We start from the raw sequence: 19,691 nt of genomic DNA, 5'->3' as shown, positions 1-19,691 counted from the left end.
ATAAGATTTTGCCCACTTGCTGCAAACCATAGGAAAAAATTTATAAAAGCCTTCAACTTCTAATAATCTTTTGTAGCAAGTAAAAACTAAGCCTAATTACCAGACCAAAATACCTTCTAAAGATGCAAGTTGTATTTGTTTTTAGGGGGAAGTAGTTTCTCTTACTCTGACCACACTGGAACTTTAAAACTAATCTGCTTGTAATTCAAATTGTCCTTGCATTCATATAACCTTCCGTTTTTCCCTCTGTTGGGAGAATGGATAGAAGTTGTTTACATCCTGATTACACTCCCCAGGGCCCCCTCCCCAGATGATGGCACCATCACTGTTCAGATGCTGTTTTAAAGGCTAACCCTGTGGTGAATGCAGTTTCTCTTGTGAAGAGGCAGATTTTAAAAGCAGTTTGGACCTCCAAGGAATCAGGCATTTACTACGGTGCTAGAAGTGCCCGAGTTGTTTTATGAACTGACTGCTGTAATATTATTTAATACACAAGTCTGCTTTCAGACGTTTCACCTGCTGCTGTTGTACAGGTCAAAATGACAAAATAGTTTTACAAATGTGAGCCCAAATCAAGTCCCACCCCAATTACGGCAGAATAAAACCTCTGGAAATAGCATGGGGTCTCAACTCCACGCGTAGATATGCCATGGGTCTTTCAACAGATACAGGGTGAACATTTTTAAAGTAGATGAAATTCCATTTAAAAAATACATAAAGCTCCCCAAACAAAAAAATCCAACTTGGACCTTCAGCTGTTAAGTTTCACTCCCACTGTCTAGGATCTGACTGAAAGAAAACAAAACAAAATCCTGACTTCCTAAAAGGTAGTCTTCTCTAAAGTGCCAAAAATTTCAATACTGAGATTGAGCCTTTGAAATGACTCTATCTTTTGCTTCCTAAGATTATCATATTCTTCTTTCAGCTCACACAAATTTTAAAATTCCTCATACAAAAAGTTGTTTAAAATGTTAAAACAATATTTATAAAGCATTTGTGCTTCCCCTTTCCCACTATACACATGTACACTGCAGCTGTTGCCCTGGGCGACTAACTTCTTTCTTTATTCTAAATATAACATCAGAAAACAAAGTAGACTCTTGAAAATAAGATTGGGAATATAATGAAAAAGAGATCTTTTTAATATTAGGGACATAAGTAAGTTCCTAAAATCCTCAAATGCTAAATAAAATGCAGTGATGCTTTTAAATAAAAAAATAAGCGATCTTTATTCTATTTAACTGTTGCCTTTAGAACAAAAAAGCATAAAACAATTAACTTCAGTGTTTTTAAGCACATTAAGAATTTATTGGCACTAATTCTGCATTTTCTGCAGGAACAGTGGGTTCAGCTGAATGGTCTTATTCCTTGCTTCACTGGCCAGTGGGGGAAATAAGTCTGCCTCCATGGTCTCAGCAGATCTCCCTTGTGCCTGCTAGGGAAAACAAGTGACTAGTTTGAATGGAGTTGTTTGCTGAAACACTGATCTCCAAGAAGTGGAGCACTGCCTGAAGGAGGAGGGCATCCCATGCTCACAGAGCTCAGAGCACTGTTTGTCCCAGTGCTCCTCAGCAGCACAACAGGACCTGGCACATCTGACATGCCCAAAGACACACAGGTGGCAGCTCTGACAACGTCCATCAAAACAACTCTGCATGCAGAAAGCTTACATTGCTCTCGTGTAAGAAAAATTAAAAGCAGGTTATCTACTAAAAAGATTCAGCAGGACTGGGTATCTGAGCAAGACCACATATAGAAATGTGTTACACATGAATTGTCAACTATCTATGGCATTCAAATTAAGGACTGCATTTCATTTCCAGTACCAGTCCAGAGGCCAACATCCTGGTGGGTTTGACCATGTTGACAAAGAGTGCTGCTTTGCAATTCTGTAAAGTCTTGTTTTAATCAGAACAATAGCTAGAATCAGTGATGATCAAGAAGCTCAAGTATTCTATCTTATTCCAGATGGAAATACGGCTTTGCTCTGTTGCTTAGGGTACATTTGATATATAATAAAATGCATTTCAAGACAATGACAGCCAAATTCCACATTGGAAGCTGTTACAGGATTACTTTTAAAATCAAAAAAGAATGTTAGATGCAATCTACTCTCCAGGAAGTGCAATGGATGATAAAAAAACAGCGAATAGGAAAGCTGGCAATGCTGACTCTCTCAGCAGAGGCAACGTCAGTAACAAATGTTTAATTATTTGAGAAGAAAAAAGAAAATTCCTGAAAGACTAGTCAAGAGGCAGCATAAATTAAACTAGCTTTCCTGAAAGTCAAATAAGGAGCCCTAATTACATAGTATGATGCTACTGACTGAACAAAGAATTTGCAGAAAGTAAGGGATGGGGAAAATCACACAACCTTCATCTTTATATATAAACATGCATTGACTTGGTATTCAGGCTTCATTTAAATTCAGTATCTCGGAACAGCTGAGAAGTTGGGGAGGCAATACAAAGGCAGATCAAGGGATTTGGGTAAGCCAGGAGTTCCAGTAAATCCTGTGTACTGTTAGCTAAGATAGAGAGTTTTCACTTTCATGTGAAGGACCAATATAATGCTTAACACACTGAAGAACAGAAAATGGGGCACACAGCCTATTATTTGGGAATATCATTTATGTTCATAGAGGCAAGCAGCTGTGCTTGTGCTACACCTCCTTTTCTCAATGTGGTTGATGAAAAAGTTCAGACAAGGGATACAAAATCTTTTAATTATTTCTTTCCCAGTTCCACCACTGGCATTTATTTCCATGGAAAGCACAATTTTGTCCTATAGACAGTGTGAGGTTGGAAAGCAAAAAGACTTAGGAAAAGCCAAAGAGGAAGACACCTCTGTATCAAGTACAGCAGAGACCTGCCCGTCCTTTCTCTAACAGCACATCAATAGGTAGAAGCTGTTGTGCAGGCAGGTAAAGCAAGAGTGGCGGATCCTCACACGATCAGAGGCATAAAAATAAATGAAGAGTTAAAGAACACAAATCATACTTGCTATAGGGAAGAGTAAGGGACAGACATGACTGTGCTTACATCTTACAAACAGTACAAAGATTGCTATAGTCAGAATCAGTACAAGTTTTGACTGGTCAAAAAGAAAAGTGCCACCATGCGGGAGGTGAGGTATAAGGGTCTACATAATAGCCCAGAAAGACTGGCAAAAGACATTTGAAATAATCTTTGCTAGAATATTTAAGATTAGCTGGAATTTAATTTTCTGGCAACTTTCAGTAAATAATCCTATTGTGATGGAGAGAGGTGAAGTAAATGACCCTTTAGAAGCATCCCCAAAGCAAAACCTGTGCCACTAAATAAACTCTTTTTTGTGAGCAAGGAATATCAGGAACTTTGAACATGAGTGCAAGCAGACACAAACCTTGACTTTAAGGAGAAAAAGTAAGTAGCACCAGTAAAAGCAGGAGGCTTCATTTTCCCCAACGGGTTTCTCAAAGCATGTTGAAATAGACGATACTCAAAATTTCTTCCTTCTACTCATAACTTATTTTGTTAAAGAAAAATACCTATGATATGAGCTAAATACCTAACAAACCTCTTAAAATACCTATGATATGAGCAATTTGACAAGAAGGGCCCACAGTGTGTACTGTGCTTCAGAGATGGTGTTTTTACCAGCTGCTAGCAGAAGTTTGAGAAGCAAACTCAAGTTTTGAACTACATAGAGCACACCTGAACCTTCAGAACAACATCCTGCCACAGTCTACTGACTAGAGTTTTTAGTCTGCAACCATGTAATAACAGTTCAGAGCATTTCATGCCAGGTATCACAAGGTTAAAAAAACTTTGTTTTATAGCTATCAGTCAGCTGGGCACACTTCTGCATGTACACAAGAATTTTGTGCTTAGCCTGTAATAATACCTGGTGAGCACTGCTCTGGGTCCTCGAGCTCTTGCATGCATTTTATCCAACACCATGTGCTTCAGTTTCTGGTAATACACGGGACCAAAATATATATATGCTTCCAAAGGCTCCCTGGAAGAATAAAAAGCAAAGCAAAACCAACAACCACAGTTAGCACACATCTACCTTAAGAGAGGCAAGGGTGTCATGTACAGGAGAAATGTGAACCAATTTGGAAATAATGAATCCTAGAAAAATGTGTTTGGGCTTTCTGGGCAACCAGTCTGAAACCTCTTCCAGGGAAATTTGCTGAATACAGGGGCACTATACTGCCAGCACCACATGCTGCTGTCTCTACTGCAGCAAGGAACAAGCTCCTAAATTCTGGTCTTATGTTGTGCAGACATGCTGCTACAGCTGCAGGTACCTGTTTCAGCTGTGCCATGGTAAGCCCCTCCTCTGTATCTGTACAGGAGTGTTTCAACAGTGTCATCAGCAGCCAGGAAGGACTGTATATGTCTCAGACTCTGAAGAGTGACTTAGTGTATTTTTGTTTACATTCCTTCATAAAGGTAAGCATATATGTAAGCAAATACATCTAGCATAAATGCTCAAAACATCCTTTTTGTAGGAGCACTTTAAGAAATTTGCATTTGCAAGAATTCCTTAGCACTGGCACAGTGAGCTTGACAGTATCCTCATCCACTAATTCTCCCTGTACGACACCCTGAGGCACAACCCAAGGCCCAGAGGGATGAAAAGCCTCCTTGAGTGGCTGTGCATCAGCACAGCTGCCCCAGCAGCACTGCCCAGCACCTGCATCCAGGGGACAAAGATTGCTGCCCTGGCTGGCACTGGGGGCTCAGATGAGCTGGGTAAAGGGCTCTTGAGAACTGCATTTAGGCACTTTCATCAGCTTAAGAACATCTGTGAGCAGTACAGAGGGTGCTACTCCACTCTGTGAGCTGGAGTATGGCTGAAGATTTCTGTGTTTAAAACACCCCCAACTGTAAGAAGAGTGTAAGAGCCTAAGGATCGGAAAACAAGCAGTGAAAAGCACCCAGTCATTTCCCAGCTACCACCTACAGCACTGAGAATGACCAGAGTTAACACTGACAGACTCAGCATGGCCACTAATTTGTTTGAGAAAAAAAAAAAAAAGGTAAAATGCAATGCAAAAACAAGCAGGAGACAACAGTATTATACTTCCCTTTCAGAGTCATTACTGACATTATGCAGTGTTATTCCAAAAGCTGACTTGAAGAAAATAATAAAACTTCATTAGACATTTGAAATCCACAAACTTTCACATTCTTATGAAATCTGCCTTCAAATTTCATAACAAACAGATTAAGCCTGTGTAATTTGCATGGAAAAAAGTATCAGTATCCTTAAACAACATCTCCAAATAGGGCACTTCAAAGCTGAAGTTTGGGGATGGGGGATTTTTAGAGCTAGATGATTTTATTCCCCCTAGGAAACATGATTAGTCAGATTTTTTAAAAGCTAACATGTTATACCAACAGGAAGCGTTTCAAGCACCAGGATACTTGATATACAATTTATGGAATATGGAGTGAATAAGGAAAATAAAATTGTATCTCTGAAACAAAAAGAGAAGCAACATATGGAATAAGTTGGTAGGAAAGGCAATTAAAATAAGAGGTATATAAAAAAAACTTGCAAAAGAGACCTAAACTTGCTCCTTGAGAAGAAGGGGACTGGAAGGATAATAAAAATAGCAGGAAGGTAGGATTAAGATACATTTTGGAAGGGCAGGCATGTGAAGCCATATGGCCTTTTCCTGTTCCTAAACTATCTTATGTTCTTTGAACTCTGTGTCTCAGAAGCCAGTCTGATCAACACAGCAGGAAGTTTGCAGATTAGAGTATTATGCCAGACTGAAACATTGTGTAATTGAAAGAAAAAAAAAAGGAAAAAGGAAAAAAGAGCACACACAAAATATTCCCAAGAACAGATGCTTGCCTCCAAATCCATATTTACAGTACTATTAAAGTCAACATGAAAATGCTTATCTGATTCCAAGCATATGCAAGACTTTCTGCTGACAGAAATCTGAAATTTCTTCTATCTCTCAAAAAGAAAGCCTTGGTTTTAGCTTTTTTTTTTTGCCAGGCAGTAAAACTTGAGAAATTTTCATATGTACCACAAGGGCTATTCCCATTACAGCCACACATACACTAGCAATCTTTAAAATGTGGAACCACAAAATGCTTCTAAGAAAAAAAAAAATGCACGCTACTCTTCAGCCTCTTTTCTCAGTCTCACAGAGCAGTTTTCAAACAAGAGAAAGTTCTCGAGCTCTGAGACATAAGAAGATTTTTCAGATGTGCCTCAACAGGATTTCCCCACTCTCCTGAAACACCTAAATCTAAAGAGCAGATTCTTACCCAGTGATCCCAGATGTTACATAGTCCTTCCCTAGGTAGTTATAACCATGGCGAATAAGATCTTCACACACATCCTTAACTTTACTGCCGCCAAAAGCCGTTCCATAGTGAAATCTGCCATCGAGCACCCCGGCCTTGCCAGCCAGGAGTTCAATCAACTTTCCTACCTGTGAAAGAAAAGCAGTTAGCAGCCTGGTCACTGGGACAGGCACATTGCTGGATTGCTCACAGCACAAGTTAGTCAGAGAAAATGTCCCAGATGGCAGCCTGAGCTATTGAGTGCAACAGGAGGAGTGGAAGAAGCCCAAGAACCAGGAGTACTCCCGTGCAAAGGGGAAAACTGGACTCGTCACAGGGTCTGGGAACACCCTTAAGGTACCAAGTCAGGCAGTTCCACTTCTTCCAGTCATCTGAAAAATGTGCAGGATCCATGTGGCCTTCTGCTGTAGGAAACAGCCATGGAGACTGACTCGCTGCAGTGCAGCAGGGGGAACAGAAGGGAAGATGCTAACAAAGGAAGAAAGATCAGAGGCTGTACAGGAAGCACTGAGGTCCCACAAAAAGGCCAGGCAGTGAAGTATTTAGCAGGCAGTGACTGCAGCACAGGTGCAAGACTTGCCTTAGTTCCAGGGAGGTGTGTATAACTTAAGAAGTTTTATAGGTCTAGATCTATAATTGAAGCTCCTCTCCAACCTTCACCTCACAGTCTGTCCCAGCCAGAGTAGTGGGCACAGGCAATAAGGAAGGAAGAGCAAGAAATTTTCAAACACAAAGGGCGCAAGTGAAGTATTCAGTTGCATCCCTCTTAGCATGACACAGAATAAAATGGGAATGGTGCACAAAGAGCCTGCAACCCTGTTCCTTTTACAGTAGGATGTTTCAAAACACTGAAAGGGCTGACTACCCAGAGCAGAGCAAGTGCTGGCATGATGACTGGAGAATATACTCAGTGAAATCACACTCGAAGCTTTTTGGTCTCTAGTGGCTGATCCCCTTCTCTTTCCCTCCTGGGGGACAGTGCCGTGTGAACGGAGCAGCCCCACTCACCGTCATACGCGATGGGAAGCCATGAGGGTTCATTATGATATCGGGGCAGATCCCTGTATCACAAAATGGCATGTCCTCCTGAGGAACAATCAGTCCACACACCCCTGCAGAAGAGAAAACATTTCAATTCACAAAACAGCAAACCACCAGCAGGGCTGACGCTCATCACCAGATTTTCTTTAGTGTTTTCCTCCTCCTCTCTTTCTCATGGATCACTTTTTACCCAGACTCATTACCATGACCCGTACTCCCAACCTGCAGACTAGAAGAGAGCCCTTGTGACAGGACTGGCAAAATTAGCATATCCTCATATAATGCCCCCAGTGATTTGTGAGTTAGCAAATTAGGGAAGAAAGCTTTGGATCCTATTTTCAGAAGCAACTAGAAGCTTCTGTCCAATCAGACAGGAATATCTCAAGAGAGACCCAGTTTTTAAAGCTGATGCTGTAATTTCCTGAAAGAAAATAATTCAGAAAATTGGCCTCTTCGGTTATGCCTTTGGACATACAGAATTACTGTTGATTTGAAATTTATTTATCATATATATCTTTGCTAAATACTATCAATAAAAACACAACAAATGGGACTTTGACAGGGACCGAGAAGAGATAAGTAGGGGAAAATAAATAAAAAATAACAAAGATTTTTTTCAGGTAACATCTGTTTGCTGAGTAAAGACTGCTATCGATGAATTACAAAGTGCAATCCACTACACAGACTGCTTTTATTTTGTCAGTCCATGAACACAATCTGTCCCTTTAAAAGTTTTGGAAGCTTTTTTCAGTCTCTATCAGTATTGGATATAAAACAAAGAAAACCCTCCAAACTCTAAAAATATTGCAGAAAGAATAAACAGAAACATGAAAACTCATCTTAAATATCCATCATGCATCTCAAAATTTTTCCTTCCAACCCTTAAAATTTTCTATAGTGAACTCTGCAGTTCAACATACTGCAGCTATAAACGATCAAGAGATCTAACATTCAAATTCAGGTGCTAAAATGCAGCTGCTTAAGCCCATACTCCTTTGAACCAAAGCTACTGTTTCGGCTGGGCAATTTCTTCCAGAAGCCCTTAGAGCTGAAAAAGTCTGCAAGCTATTTGAGATTAGCCTGCTGCAACTGTGCCAGAGCATGCTTTGGGAACAGTCCTGGAGTGGAGGGGGCTCCTGGAAGACTGAGGGTACTGGTTACATCCCTAAAAAGGCATCCCCCGACCAGCCAGCTCACAGGGGGATATCGGCGTCTGCTCAGGAGGGAGCTCCTCTTCCACAGTCCAAGCAAGACAGGGATAGGTGTATGGGACAGTAGTTAATAGAATGAGAATGGTAAGTATGGGGGAAGGGAGCAGAAAAAAAAACTGTCTGGGGCAAGGGTGTGTGTGCTGTTGTATTTAGTTTTTAAACCTATTGAAACTAATTTTCATTGTTCTACTGTGATAAATCAATAACATCCTTCCAGCCCTCCCTGCCAAGGAGCAATCATTTGCTGAAAATTAAAAAAAAAAACCAAACCACAACTCAAACCATCCTACTATCTCTTCCTTGCACAACTTTTTTTGTCCTAAAATTTTATACATAAATACTCTATGTGTATTATTGTGCATACATTCTGCCTTTATTTGCATTAACATCTATGAAAGCATTAGGTTGCATCTGGACTTCACAGCACCTGTAAGCCAAGAATTAAATCTCAGCTAACTTAAAATTACTTTAGGCTCTGAAAACCTTTTATATGCCAAGCTGGTTCCCATAGCAGACAGCCACTGTGTTGTTTGTTTTGTGTGAAAGTGAATGATAAAAGATCCATGAAATCGACACAGAAAGGCAGAACAGCAGAAAGAACTGAGGGCTCTCCATCATAGCGGCTTCTACCCTCCGCTGACTTGTGTAACAATAGGACCTACACACCCAACTGCAGATCTAACACAGCTGTGCATTTCATTAGATGAAGAGCACTAGTGACACAAGTAAATAATTAACTTATTCTGGTCCGCTGACTGTGGTTATGAGACCAGTCATAGCTGACAGATTTTAATACAAGTTAACACAAAGACAGCATAATGAGCTTAGAAGTTAAAAACAAAATATTTAGACAGAATCCAGAAATGTGAAGCTTACTAGGCCATTTATAAAGTTTCTATTTTACAGAGAGGAGAAAAAAAAGGAAAAAAAGAAAAAAAGAGAGAAAGCTATAAAGCCTCAGTTCTAAGCTTCTGTATTTTAAGGAGTTGCTGAGCCTGTAGCAGATCTATAGCATGTCTGTGTGTATTTAGAGGACAGAGAAGCTTCTTCCTACCCTAGGTTTTAAGAAACTTCCTTCAACTGTTAGAAAAGCTGAAAGATACCTTTCCTATATACAATGCTACTTCTAAAAGTAAGTAACTGCAATTCATTCAAAATGTAAACTTGATTTTATTTTGCAATTTCTTGCTTTCAGAAGCTCTTTAGGAGACTAACGCTTGCAGGTCTACACTTTAGGCTCCTGAATTTGTTACTCTTTTTTTTTTTTTTTTTTTTGCAGCAGAGCAGTACCAGGCAAGCCAACAGCTGCAAAAAAGTGACCAAGTGAATTAATCCATGTAAGTGGAATTACCACTTGCAACTGGCCAATAAAACAGTAAAGAAGAGGAAGTTTGATTTAAAACAGCCTCAAGTTCTAAACCCTGTTAAAGTATGAACTTCATTTCACAAATGAGCTGCTCAACTACACCCCATACAATATTCATAAATAAGGCACACTCAAACTAGGGAGGCTATTTAGCTCTGTGGCTCTTACTAGAGGCTAGTATTTCTTAATTGTTACTGATTTAGACATCACATGAAAATTGATCCCCAGCATTCATAGAGGACACATGGAATAATTTGGTTTCATTCACTTCCCTTCCTTTCACAATTTTTATATGCTGCATCTGGAATCGAGTAATATAACTTGAGACTAAATTCTATATTGCAGTGGGCCGGAATGGCTCTCACCTATACATTCTGGTGTCTCATCTGGGACCAGAATCAAATACTAACAACCAGAAAAGGTTGCAGACAAAACCAAAACCAAAATGTGTTTTTTTAATGTGGATTAACAAGGTGGTTATGTGCTTGAGCAAGAAAGCAGCTAGCAACTTGCTACATCTAATTTCTTTTCATTTAAAAAACAAATTAAATTCTAGAAAAAAAACTTCTGTGTATCTATTTTGTAACGTCACCTTAGAAAGAAAAATCAGTGAAAATGCTAAGAAAGTCTTTTACAATATCAAAAAGGAAAAAAAAGTGGATTAATAAGCACAGCAGCTTAATGCAAGGGTAACAGTTTAAATTAGAATAACCTTAAATCAGACATCCAGAGTGGTTTAACATGCAAGTATAAAACAGCCATAGGCAGTGTTTTTCAATGCTATTGTATGGCAGCCAATAAATGACAGCCCCCTGACTATGCACAATGGCCCCCAGCCCCACACACACTATCAGCATCAATGCTGACAGCATCTCAAACCCATGTACCTCCACAAGGCACTGACAGCATAAAGAGCCCCTCGCCCCTGTACTTTTGTCTGCGTTTCTTTTCCTAATCAGGAGAAGCTCAGGTTTCCAGCGCTGGTACCTTTCGTGTGGCTGCTTTTACAGTTTGCTGACAAACACGAGCGCAGCCAGACTCAAAGCGCGGTTCCGCGCACAGGGAGAAGGGGGGCGGCCGGGAGGGGGCAGGGACAGAACACAACACTATGGGAAAGTTTTTCACCAGGCTACGATAAGGTGCCTTCTATACACACACATGCCAAATGGGGGGGGGAAAAAATCATCAAATAAGTCAAAACAACCTAATACAGAAAACTAATTACTACCAGCAGGAGGGACATTAGAGAGCAAAGGAGAGGACGTGAATAGAAGCAGCAGCAATACCAGTTTCTATCAGCAAGATAAAAAGAAGCGCGTTACTAAATGTGCTTGTTTACTCATTCTAATGATACGGTGGTAAAAGAGCTAAAACTGACTTGAAAGGCGTCTATTTTAGCTTTGCCAGATTTGCCAGAATTTAGAAATGCTCTTGAGAAATAAGACAACATCACATAATTAAGTGAAGTTGGAGCGGTAACACTGCACTGTATGTTACGGACAAGTGACAGATTTGCAAAAATTAGTAAGGCTGAACAACGAATGTACAGCTGCTTCAAAACTCTCTAATTGCATACTGTGTTGGCTAACTAAGCATAAAAGAAGTCTAGAAGAAAAAAGTGCTGCATCACATAAGCTTTGTTCAATATTGAATCATTCACTGATCTATCATATCACTTGCTACATCCCATTTGACATAAGAGGTAAAGAACAGAATTAAAATTAACAGATAAATAATGCATAAGTAAACTTGATTAGTTTTCTTATTAAAAACATCACTCTAAATGAGAGGAGGTGCTAGAAGACAATACAGTTTGTACACTGCTTTCCCATGAGCTGCTGAATGGTCTGATGTGATAAATTTGCATAGTCTGAAGCACACAAAGAGCTGATTAATTGAAACCCTTACAATGCTTCTGGAAGCAGCTATTGTAAAACAATAACCATAGGAACTTTACAAAATACACATGGCTGAATGAGTCAAGAGCTTAATAAAATGTGTGTTCAGGATACACTATTTGGAAACAGAATTAGAGATTTTTATTCTGTGCCATAAAATGCTAAATCACCCTAATTTCAGAAGTTCAGTTGAGGATTTACTGAAAAGGTCAGAAGGTTACCTGTTTGCTGCTTGAGATAAAAAATGCTGTAATTTTCTTCTGAAGACAGGGAGCTAAGCAGTGGTTTTGTTAAAAATAAATAGAAAAAACAGTATGAGAAGTTTTAATGGCATTCTGACATTTTCTCAAATTCAATTTCTGAAGATAAAAATATGGTAAGAAATCCCTACCTTCCCTGATGCCTAATAACTACTAATCATCCCACATTCCTGCAGTCGATTAAGAACAAATTCTTTTTAATGCCACTTCAACCATTTAATTACTATAAACCCACTGACATTGTATTAGAGATAAAGTACTAATTCTGACTTGTAACATGGGGGGAAATGACACATGCAGCCATTTAAACCTAATGTTTTATTTTAAATGCTCTGCTTATCTGTACTGTACACGTGCCCATTAAAAGGAAAAAGATAAGTTGATCTCCACTATGAAGTTAGGAAAGCAGATGGCAGATGCTCAAACTAATAAAAATTTTAAAAAGTAAGCAAGGTCAGACTTTGGTAGATGAGAGGGATTGTCATGAAGTTTATGTAGTTGATAATGCAGTGAATGGATTTTGTTTTGACACTAAAGAACATGGTTCATTTAGGAAAACAAAGACCATCTTTCATTAATTTAAACTTGCTTCCTTGTCTTTAGAGTTGTTTAAGTGCAGATACTTCAGAAAGGTTTAATCCTTTATCTTAGATCTTCAGCTATTAAAAAGCTTCTGTTTGCCAGTTCAAACAATCTCTTGCTTAAATACAGTTTTTCCACTCCTCAGGAATACTGTTCAGTATTGCTGCTTAGTTCTGTGATCTACAGGACCTTTGTTGGAGGTGTTAATCCTTTTTCACATGAGAGACTGAGAAATGTTCTTTCAGAGAAGTGTTATATTGCTTTTTTTCACATCAAAGGAACCCAACTTTTTCCTCATTGTGACTTGTAGCAAAGCAAGAGGAAATCTGGAAATATAATAATTTACTTTGTATGGAACTTGGATGAAGCTTCTTTAGCTTAACAATCCTTTTGCCTTCTGTGCTTTGAAAAGTGACTTTGCTTGAAGAATACAAGATTAAAACAACAAAATCATTAACCAAAAGAATTTTTTTTATCCTTCTGGAAAATATATGATGTCATGTAAGTGAAAACAAAGTCCTGCAGTTCAGGATAAACATATAACTACCAGAGAGGATTTATTTTTGAGACACTAGAAGTTTAATGACTTTACAAACTACAGAGACAGCCCAGTCCCAAAGATCTTACTGCAATATCCAGTTTGAAGATGAACATGAAAATAAAGCAAAATATTTGCATTTCAGAATACAATATGGTGGCCTCATTTGTTTGGGATTTTTTTTTTCCTTCTCCCCATGTAATTCTTTCTGAGAAGCCTTGAAGGACAGGCAACCTTTTACAGGCAGCTTGGAAGGAGTGTACTTAAAACAGGGACTCACGTGAAAAGAGGGTGTGGTGGACAGGCCAGAAGTGGTGACCCTTGCCAATACCATGTTGACATGTGAGAGGACACAAACAGGGCAGCAAATACAGAGGCAGTGACATAGATCTGTGTTATTACAGAGGTCCACAAAACCTACCTACGTATTTAACGAAAGGCTTTTCTGTAACAAAAGGCTAAAGCTGGTTTGTGAGATTTAATCTGTGGTATCCCAGACACTTTCTAATTCCCTTACTCTGCTTCCTTCTGCCCCAGTGACAAAGCAAAGCTTTGAAATACAAATCAATTTGGAATACAAGAAAAAGACCATCAAAAAGTTTGAGACATGGTTTGTGCAATCTCTTATTTTGCAGATATTATTTATTTAAAGCCCACTACTACTATGATTCCATGAAATCAAATCTCATCTTCATGCATTCCTAGAAAATAAATATATTTCACAAAAAGACTGACAATGCAGACAAACATATGCTTTTTCTCCTTCTCACTGAACCAAGGTACTTGCTAGTTTAAGATCATTATATATTCAAATGGCCCTATGGCAGGCTTAAAGCTAACAGTAAGAAATTAAACTTCATAAAAGTCATAATTGCCTATATTCAGACCAAGATGAGAGAATAAATTCAGAGCTAATTAAAAATTTTCTCAATAGAAAAAATTAAACAGTTAGTATTATGATTTCTGTTCCATGAGTGTCTATATTCTTCTGATACAACTGATCCTTCCCTAGTTTGATGTCAGAGGATGATACCAGATGTAATGTTAAAAAGCTATCAAAGGAGGTTTTCCCTTTCCTTTTCATGCCTTTTCTCCAGTTCTGCTATTGTCAGTATTGGCTTCTTCATTGTATTGTTAAACTGCAAAACAGTGAACTGCACTGTTTTGTCAGTATATTTTTCTTAGTATCTATCAAATGTATCTTCTCCATATTCCTCCTTTGTTTACTGCAACATCTTCTTCTATAATGCACTACAGGGCAGTGAACTGAGAGGTTTACTTCCAGGAAGGCTATGAGTCCTAGTAAAATGTAATAATTTGGAATATGATCACACCCCTGATCACAAGGGACTATGAGTACAGACTGATGTATGGGACATGCCTGCAGGCACATGCCTGCAAACTCTGTACCACAACTGCTGCAATGCTCCCACTCACATCTCCAAAACCAAGCTGAAAGTGACATTCTAAATAATTGATGGGTTTGGCTTTTTATTATGATCATTATTATAGTCCCAAGCACAGACAGAGGGTGATCAGCCATTGTTAACCTGATGCAATGCCAGGCATAATTATGGGTAGCCTCAAAGTTTCCTACAGCATTTAAGGACTCTGGTTTTCATTACCATGGGATTTCCACTGGTAGTTGCTTGCTCTACACTGTGAGATGTCATATGTGTATTTTGTCATATGGAAGGTCCTCAGCACCCTAAAGCCATACTGCAGCGTGCCTGAATTCTGTTTCCTTCTGTCATTCTTCCACTTCCACTTATGGTTCTACATTTGTGGAGCATTCTTTTTATTATTTTTTGGAGGGATATGAAAAAAAGTTCATTTACATTCTGTTCAACTATTCCAATTACTGTACATTAATAGCCCAAATTAGGAGAAAAAACGAATCTACTTAAAATTTTCAGGTAAGTCCCTCTAAATATTTATCATGATTAATCAAGCAGCTTCTTTAATATAATTTGGAGGCTTTTTAAAAAAAATTCTAATAAGAAAATTTGTCCTGCACAGTACTGATTGCATTATTATAAAATAACTTGCTGCTAAAATACTGCACACCACTTATAAGGAGGAGGGTTTAATTACACAAAGCTGAAACTGTATCAAGAAATAAGTCATTGCTCTAACAGTGTTCCTAAGTTTTTAAGTACTGTACAACTTCATTGTGTATGAGACTGGAAAAGTGTTTGAAAGAGAATCTACACAAAATCTTCCTGAAGGAAGAGGATCTTCCCTGGGAAAAGGAAGAATGGGGCAGTTGAACATTCCAGTTGCTCAACTTTGAAGCTCTTCCTCCCCTCACTTATCCTAACTATCCTATAAGGCTGCAGTGCAAGAACTACACTCAGTTTTATAAGGAAGGTCAAGTACGTAATGCTGCTTCTTTACTGTTCTGAAACCTTCAACAGTACTGATTCCCAAATCACCTGGGAAATCAGTAGGAATAGCTTTGTATTTTTAGATTAAAAACCATCTTGAAAACACAATCAGGAAAAACATTTCAATGCTTATCAGAAGAGTTTCTCTTCCTTAATAACAACAGAAACAATGGAAGTATTTCCTGAGAATACAGAGTTTCAAAAACCAGTTTTGTGGGTGTGTGGAAAAACACAGTGGAATTACAGATGGTCTTGCAGAGAGCTGGATGTACTGAGAAAGGCTGTGTTGACTATTCTTACAGATAACACACAGACTTGAGGCAGTCTCTGGTAACAGCTGTCACTGTCATCAACTACTGCCTTCTGCACCCATTTTACCTCTTCTGATTGACAGGTCTGCTGTAGGCAGATGTCCTGATCCCCTAACCTGGATGCCACAGAAATGTGGATTACAGTGGTTAGCTCTGCATCTCATGACAGGGATGCAGCCTTTCACTTCAGTTACACCTGGCCAGGAGTTATTAGGACAGGATTGAAAGGGGTGTACGGGCTGCAAGGGCTGCAATGGAAAGGATTTATCAATATCAACCTCTTTACCTTTCCATCACATCTGACAAGAGACCAAACAATGTTCTCAAGCCAAAATACGACCCAAAAAATTTAACAAGATTACAAAACCCAGGTAATAGCATGGCACATACACTAACAAAGAAAGTCATGCTTAAAATACTACAAATCTTGATTTTCCAAGTGTACAGAATGCTGAGAACGTGTCAAAACCTGTCCCATACTGACACCAATGGGAACAAAACATGCTATTAAGTTGGTTACAGTCAGGCTGTCACTTTTTTCTTAGCACCCATTCCATACCTTCCAACTCCTTGAGATTCAGAGGATGATCTGATACTCATATTTTTTTACATTCAGGTCAAACAGAGTTCACTGCTATTTTTCAGCAGATATAGAAGTAGGTTCCTGATTTTCATTTTCCCAGTAATATTAAAACTTGAGAACTGCATGCCTCCAAGAAGCTTCCTAGTGGGCACTCATTTTCAGGTTTTGGTCTGAAGATCCAGAGTTGCTCCATATCATGTCCCAGGTGTATTTTTAAAAACATTCCCTTTCTTTCTGCTCTTTGCTGGTGCGCCCCTAGTTGTGCTCCTGATTTGCTTCCCTTTTACACCATGGTTCTTAGTTATCTACCTGCAGTCTTGTTTTTAGAGCAGAATGTCTGCACAGACCTGCAAATTTCCCATTTCATCTCTCTTCTGTCTGTTCAGAACCTCTCCAATCTACTGACAACCCACTGACAAATCTATTACCTAAATCCAAATTGTGACTTCAAAAAAAAAAACCCCAACCAAACCTCAAAAACCCTGTACTTGTTTAAACTGGGCAACTACTGTATTTTCCAGATTCACAGATCAACGAAGAGTTGTTTTTGCTAATACGTTTTTGTTTCAGAAACATCACTGCTAAATTAGGTGAACATAAAAAAAAGGGATATGACTTTCTACCACTGCATTCATAAAAGATCTGAACCAATCAATGGAAACATACATTATGTACATATGGTAGGGATATACAACAAGAATTAATTTTTATTAAATATGTCCTTTACCTTTCTGCCCATGCCGACTGCTAAATTTATCTCCAATTTCTGGACGTCTGGTTTGCCTCAGCAACATTTTGATCAAGAAAGCATCCTCTGCATTTGATGAAATCATTACTTTTTCAATGTAAGAATCAGTGGCACCTTTGTAGCTAGTAAAAGAAGCCAAAACATTGGTTTTACTTCTATGAACCAAACACAAGTTACAGACAACTATCTGTGTCTTGGTAAGCTCCTGACCAAACTGCAATCTTTGTGGAACTTATATATGAGGAAAAAGGATTTTATATATATATATATATATATATATATATATATATATATATATATATATATATATATATATATATTTACATACAAATGCCAGAGCACAGCATGTTTCTGGAAAAGAAAAGTTTCAAGAGTTGCAATAGAAACTAACAGAGAATTAAGCTGAACTTGTAAAGGACAAGGTATGGGTTTTTTTTTCACATGGGCTTCTTGACAGCAAAAGCTTCCTCATATATTGCCAATTCCTTCATCTTCAATTAAACAAACAACAGCCAAATATAGTTATAAGAAGAAGGGAGTTTTCTAGAAATGAGTATTTTTTTCAGACAACTTTCGTTCATGTAATTTGCCCAACTCTGAAGTTATATTGCAACATACGTTACTGGCACATCTTTGTACTGTGGCTGCTGAGGCACACTGCTTCCTTCCAGAGGTGTCTGGGTCACAGTTGGCATAGATTTGTTCACAAGAACTTGCTTATTTTCTACTTTTTCACCTAAAGAAAACAAGAAGAAAAAGCACCATTAAAATATCTGTGTCAGAAATACATTTTAAGCTTTAAAAAAAAAAATGTGGAAGAAAAACTGGAAGGAACATACCAAGAAGTATGCTCTGCTGTTTTACTAAATATTGAATGATAAAGGAATCACTAAACCAGTTTTTAGTTTTTTTGGTAAACCAAAGCAGAGCAGCTTGTATGCTGGGTGCACTATGAGAACAGCTATTCAACATAGCCTCGGTCAAAAATCTGCTCAAAAGCATCTGAAGTCATCTGCTCTAAGTACGGAGAAAATTAACAGGAAACACTTTGTCATGACTGAACTGACAAATTTTAGAAATTCACACCTAAATTTGGGACATCCCATCATTCCACAATGAGCTGTGCAAAACTATTGTCAGTCCCCTTGTATTTACATATTTCTATTGATACTGGTGTCATATATAGCTTCTCCCTGCTCCATTCCCTTATCCTGCCCTTTACACTGAAAACCAGATCAGGAGGATGCCCAATGATACAACTGCACACTAAGTATCTACCTCCCACCTCCTCCACTAAATTACACTGACCTTCAGCCTGTGTCTCTTCTGTCCACATGAACTATCTCAAATAGGTTTTTACCTACATGCTGAGAACAGTCTCAGTCTGGAGTCCAGACCAGTCCTGTCTATCCTAACACTTCAGAAGATTCTTGCCTTTTTTTTCTTAATTAACTTTGAAAGCTCCTTTGTGATGTGCTAAAGAGCAAAACTGACCCAATTGTGTTATTATAATGGAATTAAATTTAGTGCCCTTTAAAACACCTTTCTTACTAGATCTCAGCAGATCTATTAAGCCATTTCCTAACTAAAGGATGACAGTATGGGAGAATTCTTTCTCAAATCTATTACCACTAAAAAGTTATATCCCTCTCTTTACATTTCTATTTATTTTTCTTATCTCTGCCCAAACATCTTTCTAAAGTGTTAAAACCATAAGGTTTTACTTCCTCAAACAACTGCATTAACTGACATCTTGCTAGGAGATTTTGATGGATGAAATCAAAATAATAAGGAGTCTGTCTTTATCCTTAAGAAAACAACAGTACATGACAGACAAACAGGGAAAAACTACAGTATTAAGAGCTTGCCAGCTTGGGAACATAAGAATACAAATTCTAATGCTTCAGTAGATTCACATAATTAAGAACTCACTCTTCTACTTAAATATAAAGCTATTTTTTTCCTGTACAAAAGTCCCCCCAATGACTGGTAACATGCTGCTTTGAGGAACTAACTTTTAAAAATTTTCCATCACAATACCGCTGTCATCAAGTCAAAAAACTCCCAAGATGCTAAGTACAACACAAGGTGCACAAGAAATACTGGCAGAACATTAATTTCCACTCTGACTATGAACATGCCCTGAGTGAATATGCAGTTTGACCTACCTGGAGAGCAGATACCATCAGCATCTAAAATCTCATGGCGCCAGATGGGCTTACGGGTAGCTGCATCCAGCATCGGCCCCATCACTTTATCAAACGTCTGATTCGTGTAACGCTTCAGTGTACACTTGGCATTCTTGTACACAAGACACCTTCCAAAGCCTAAAATGGAACACAAACTCATCTGCCTAGGAATTCAAAGATCCTCTATAACACATGACCAGGTTAAAATCTGAGCTATGGAATATAAAATATTCTTTATTAGTTGGATTATTCATTGGCTT

The 19,691-nt window shown here is 38.5% G+C and overlaps 1 protein-coding gene across 1 annotated transcript in view; it reads right to left on the bottom strand.

Annotated features, from left to right (window-relative positions):
• Positions 1-19,691, bottom strand: part of POLR3B (RNA polymerase III subunit B) — a 70,149-nt gene that overhangs the window by 5,979 nt on the left and 44,479 nt on the right. The window contains exons 21-26 of the mRNA XM_068191042.1: positions 19,411-19,569; positions 17,861-17,978; positions 17,222-17,364; positions 7,326-7,429; positions 6,279-6,445; positions 3,886-3,999 (exon numbers count right to left, since the gene is read on the bottom strand). Coding sequence (XP_068047143.1) covers positions 3,886-3,999; positions 6,279-6,445; positions 7,326-7,429; positions 17,222-17,364; positions 17,861-17,978; positions 19,411-19,569 — 805 coding nt within the window. The remainder of the gene's footprint in view (positions 1-3,885; positions 4,000-6,278; positions 6,446-7,325; positions 7,430-17,221; positions 17,365-17,860; positions 17,979-19,410; positions 19,570-19,691) is intronic.

The sequence above is a fragment of the Anomalospiza imberbis genome, chromosome 5, assembly GCF_031753505.1.
Source record: "Anomalospiza imberbis isolate Cuckoo-Finch-1a 21T00152 chromosome 5, ASM3175350v1, whole genome shotgun sequence".
In the NCBI taxonomy this organism is placed as follows: Eukaryota; Metazoa; Chordata; class Aves; order Passeriformes; family Viduidae; genus Anomalospiza; species Anomalospiza imberbis.
The sequence above is the reverse complement of the archived record's forward strand: the minus strand, read 5'-3'. Positions and strand labels throughout refer to the sequence as shown.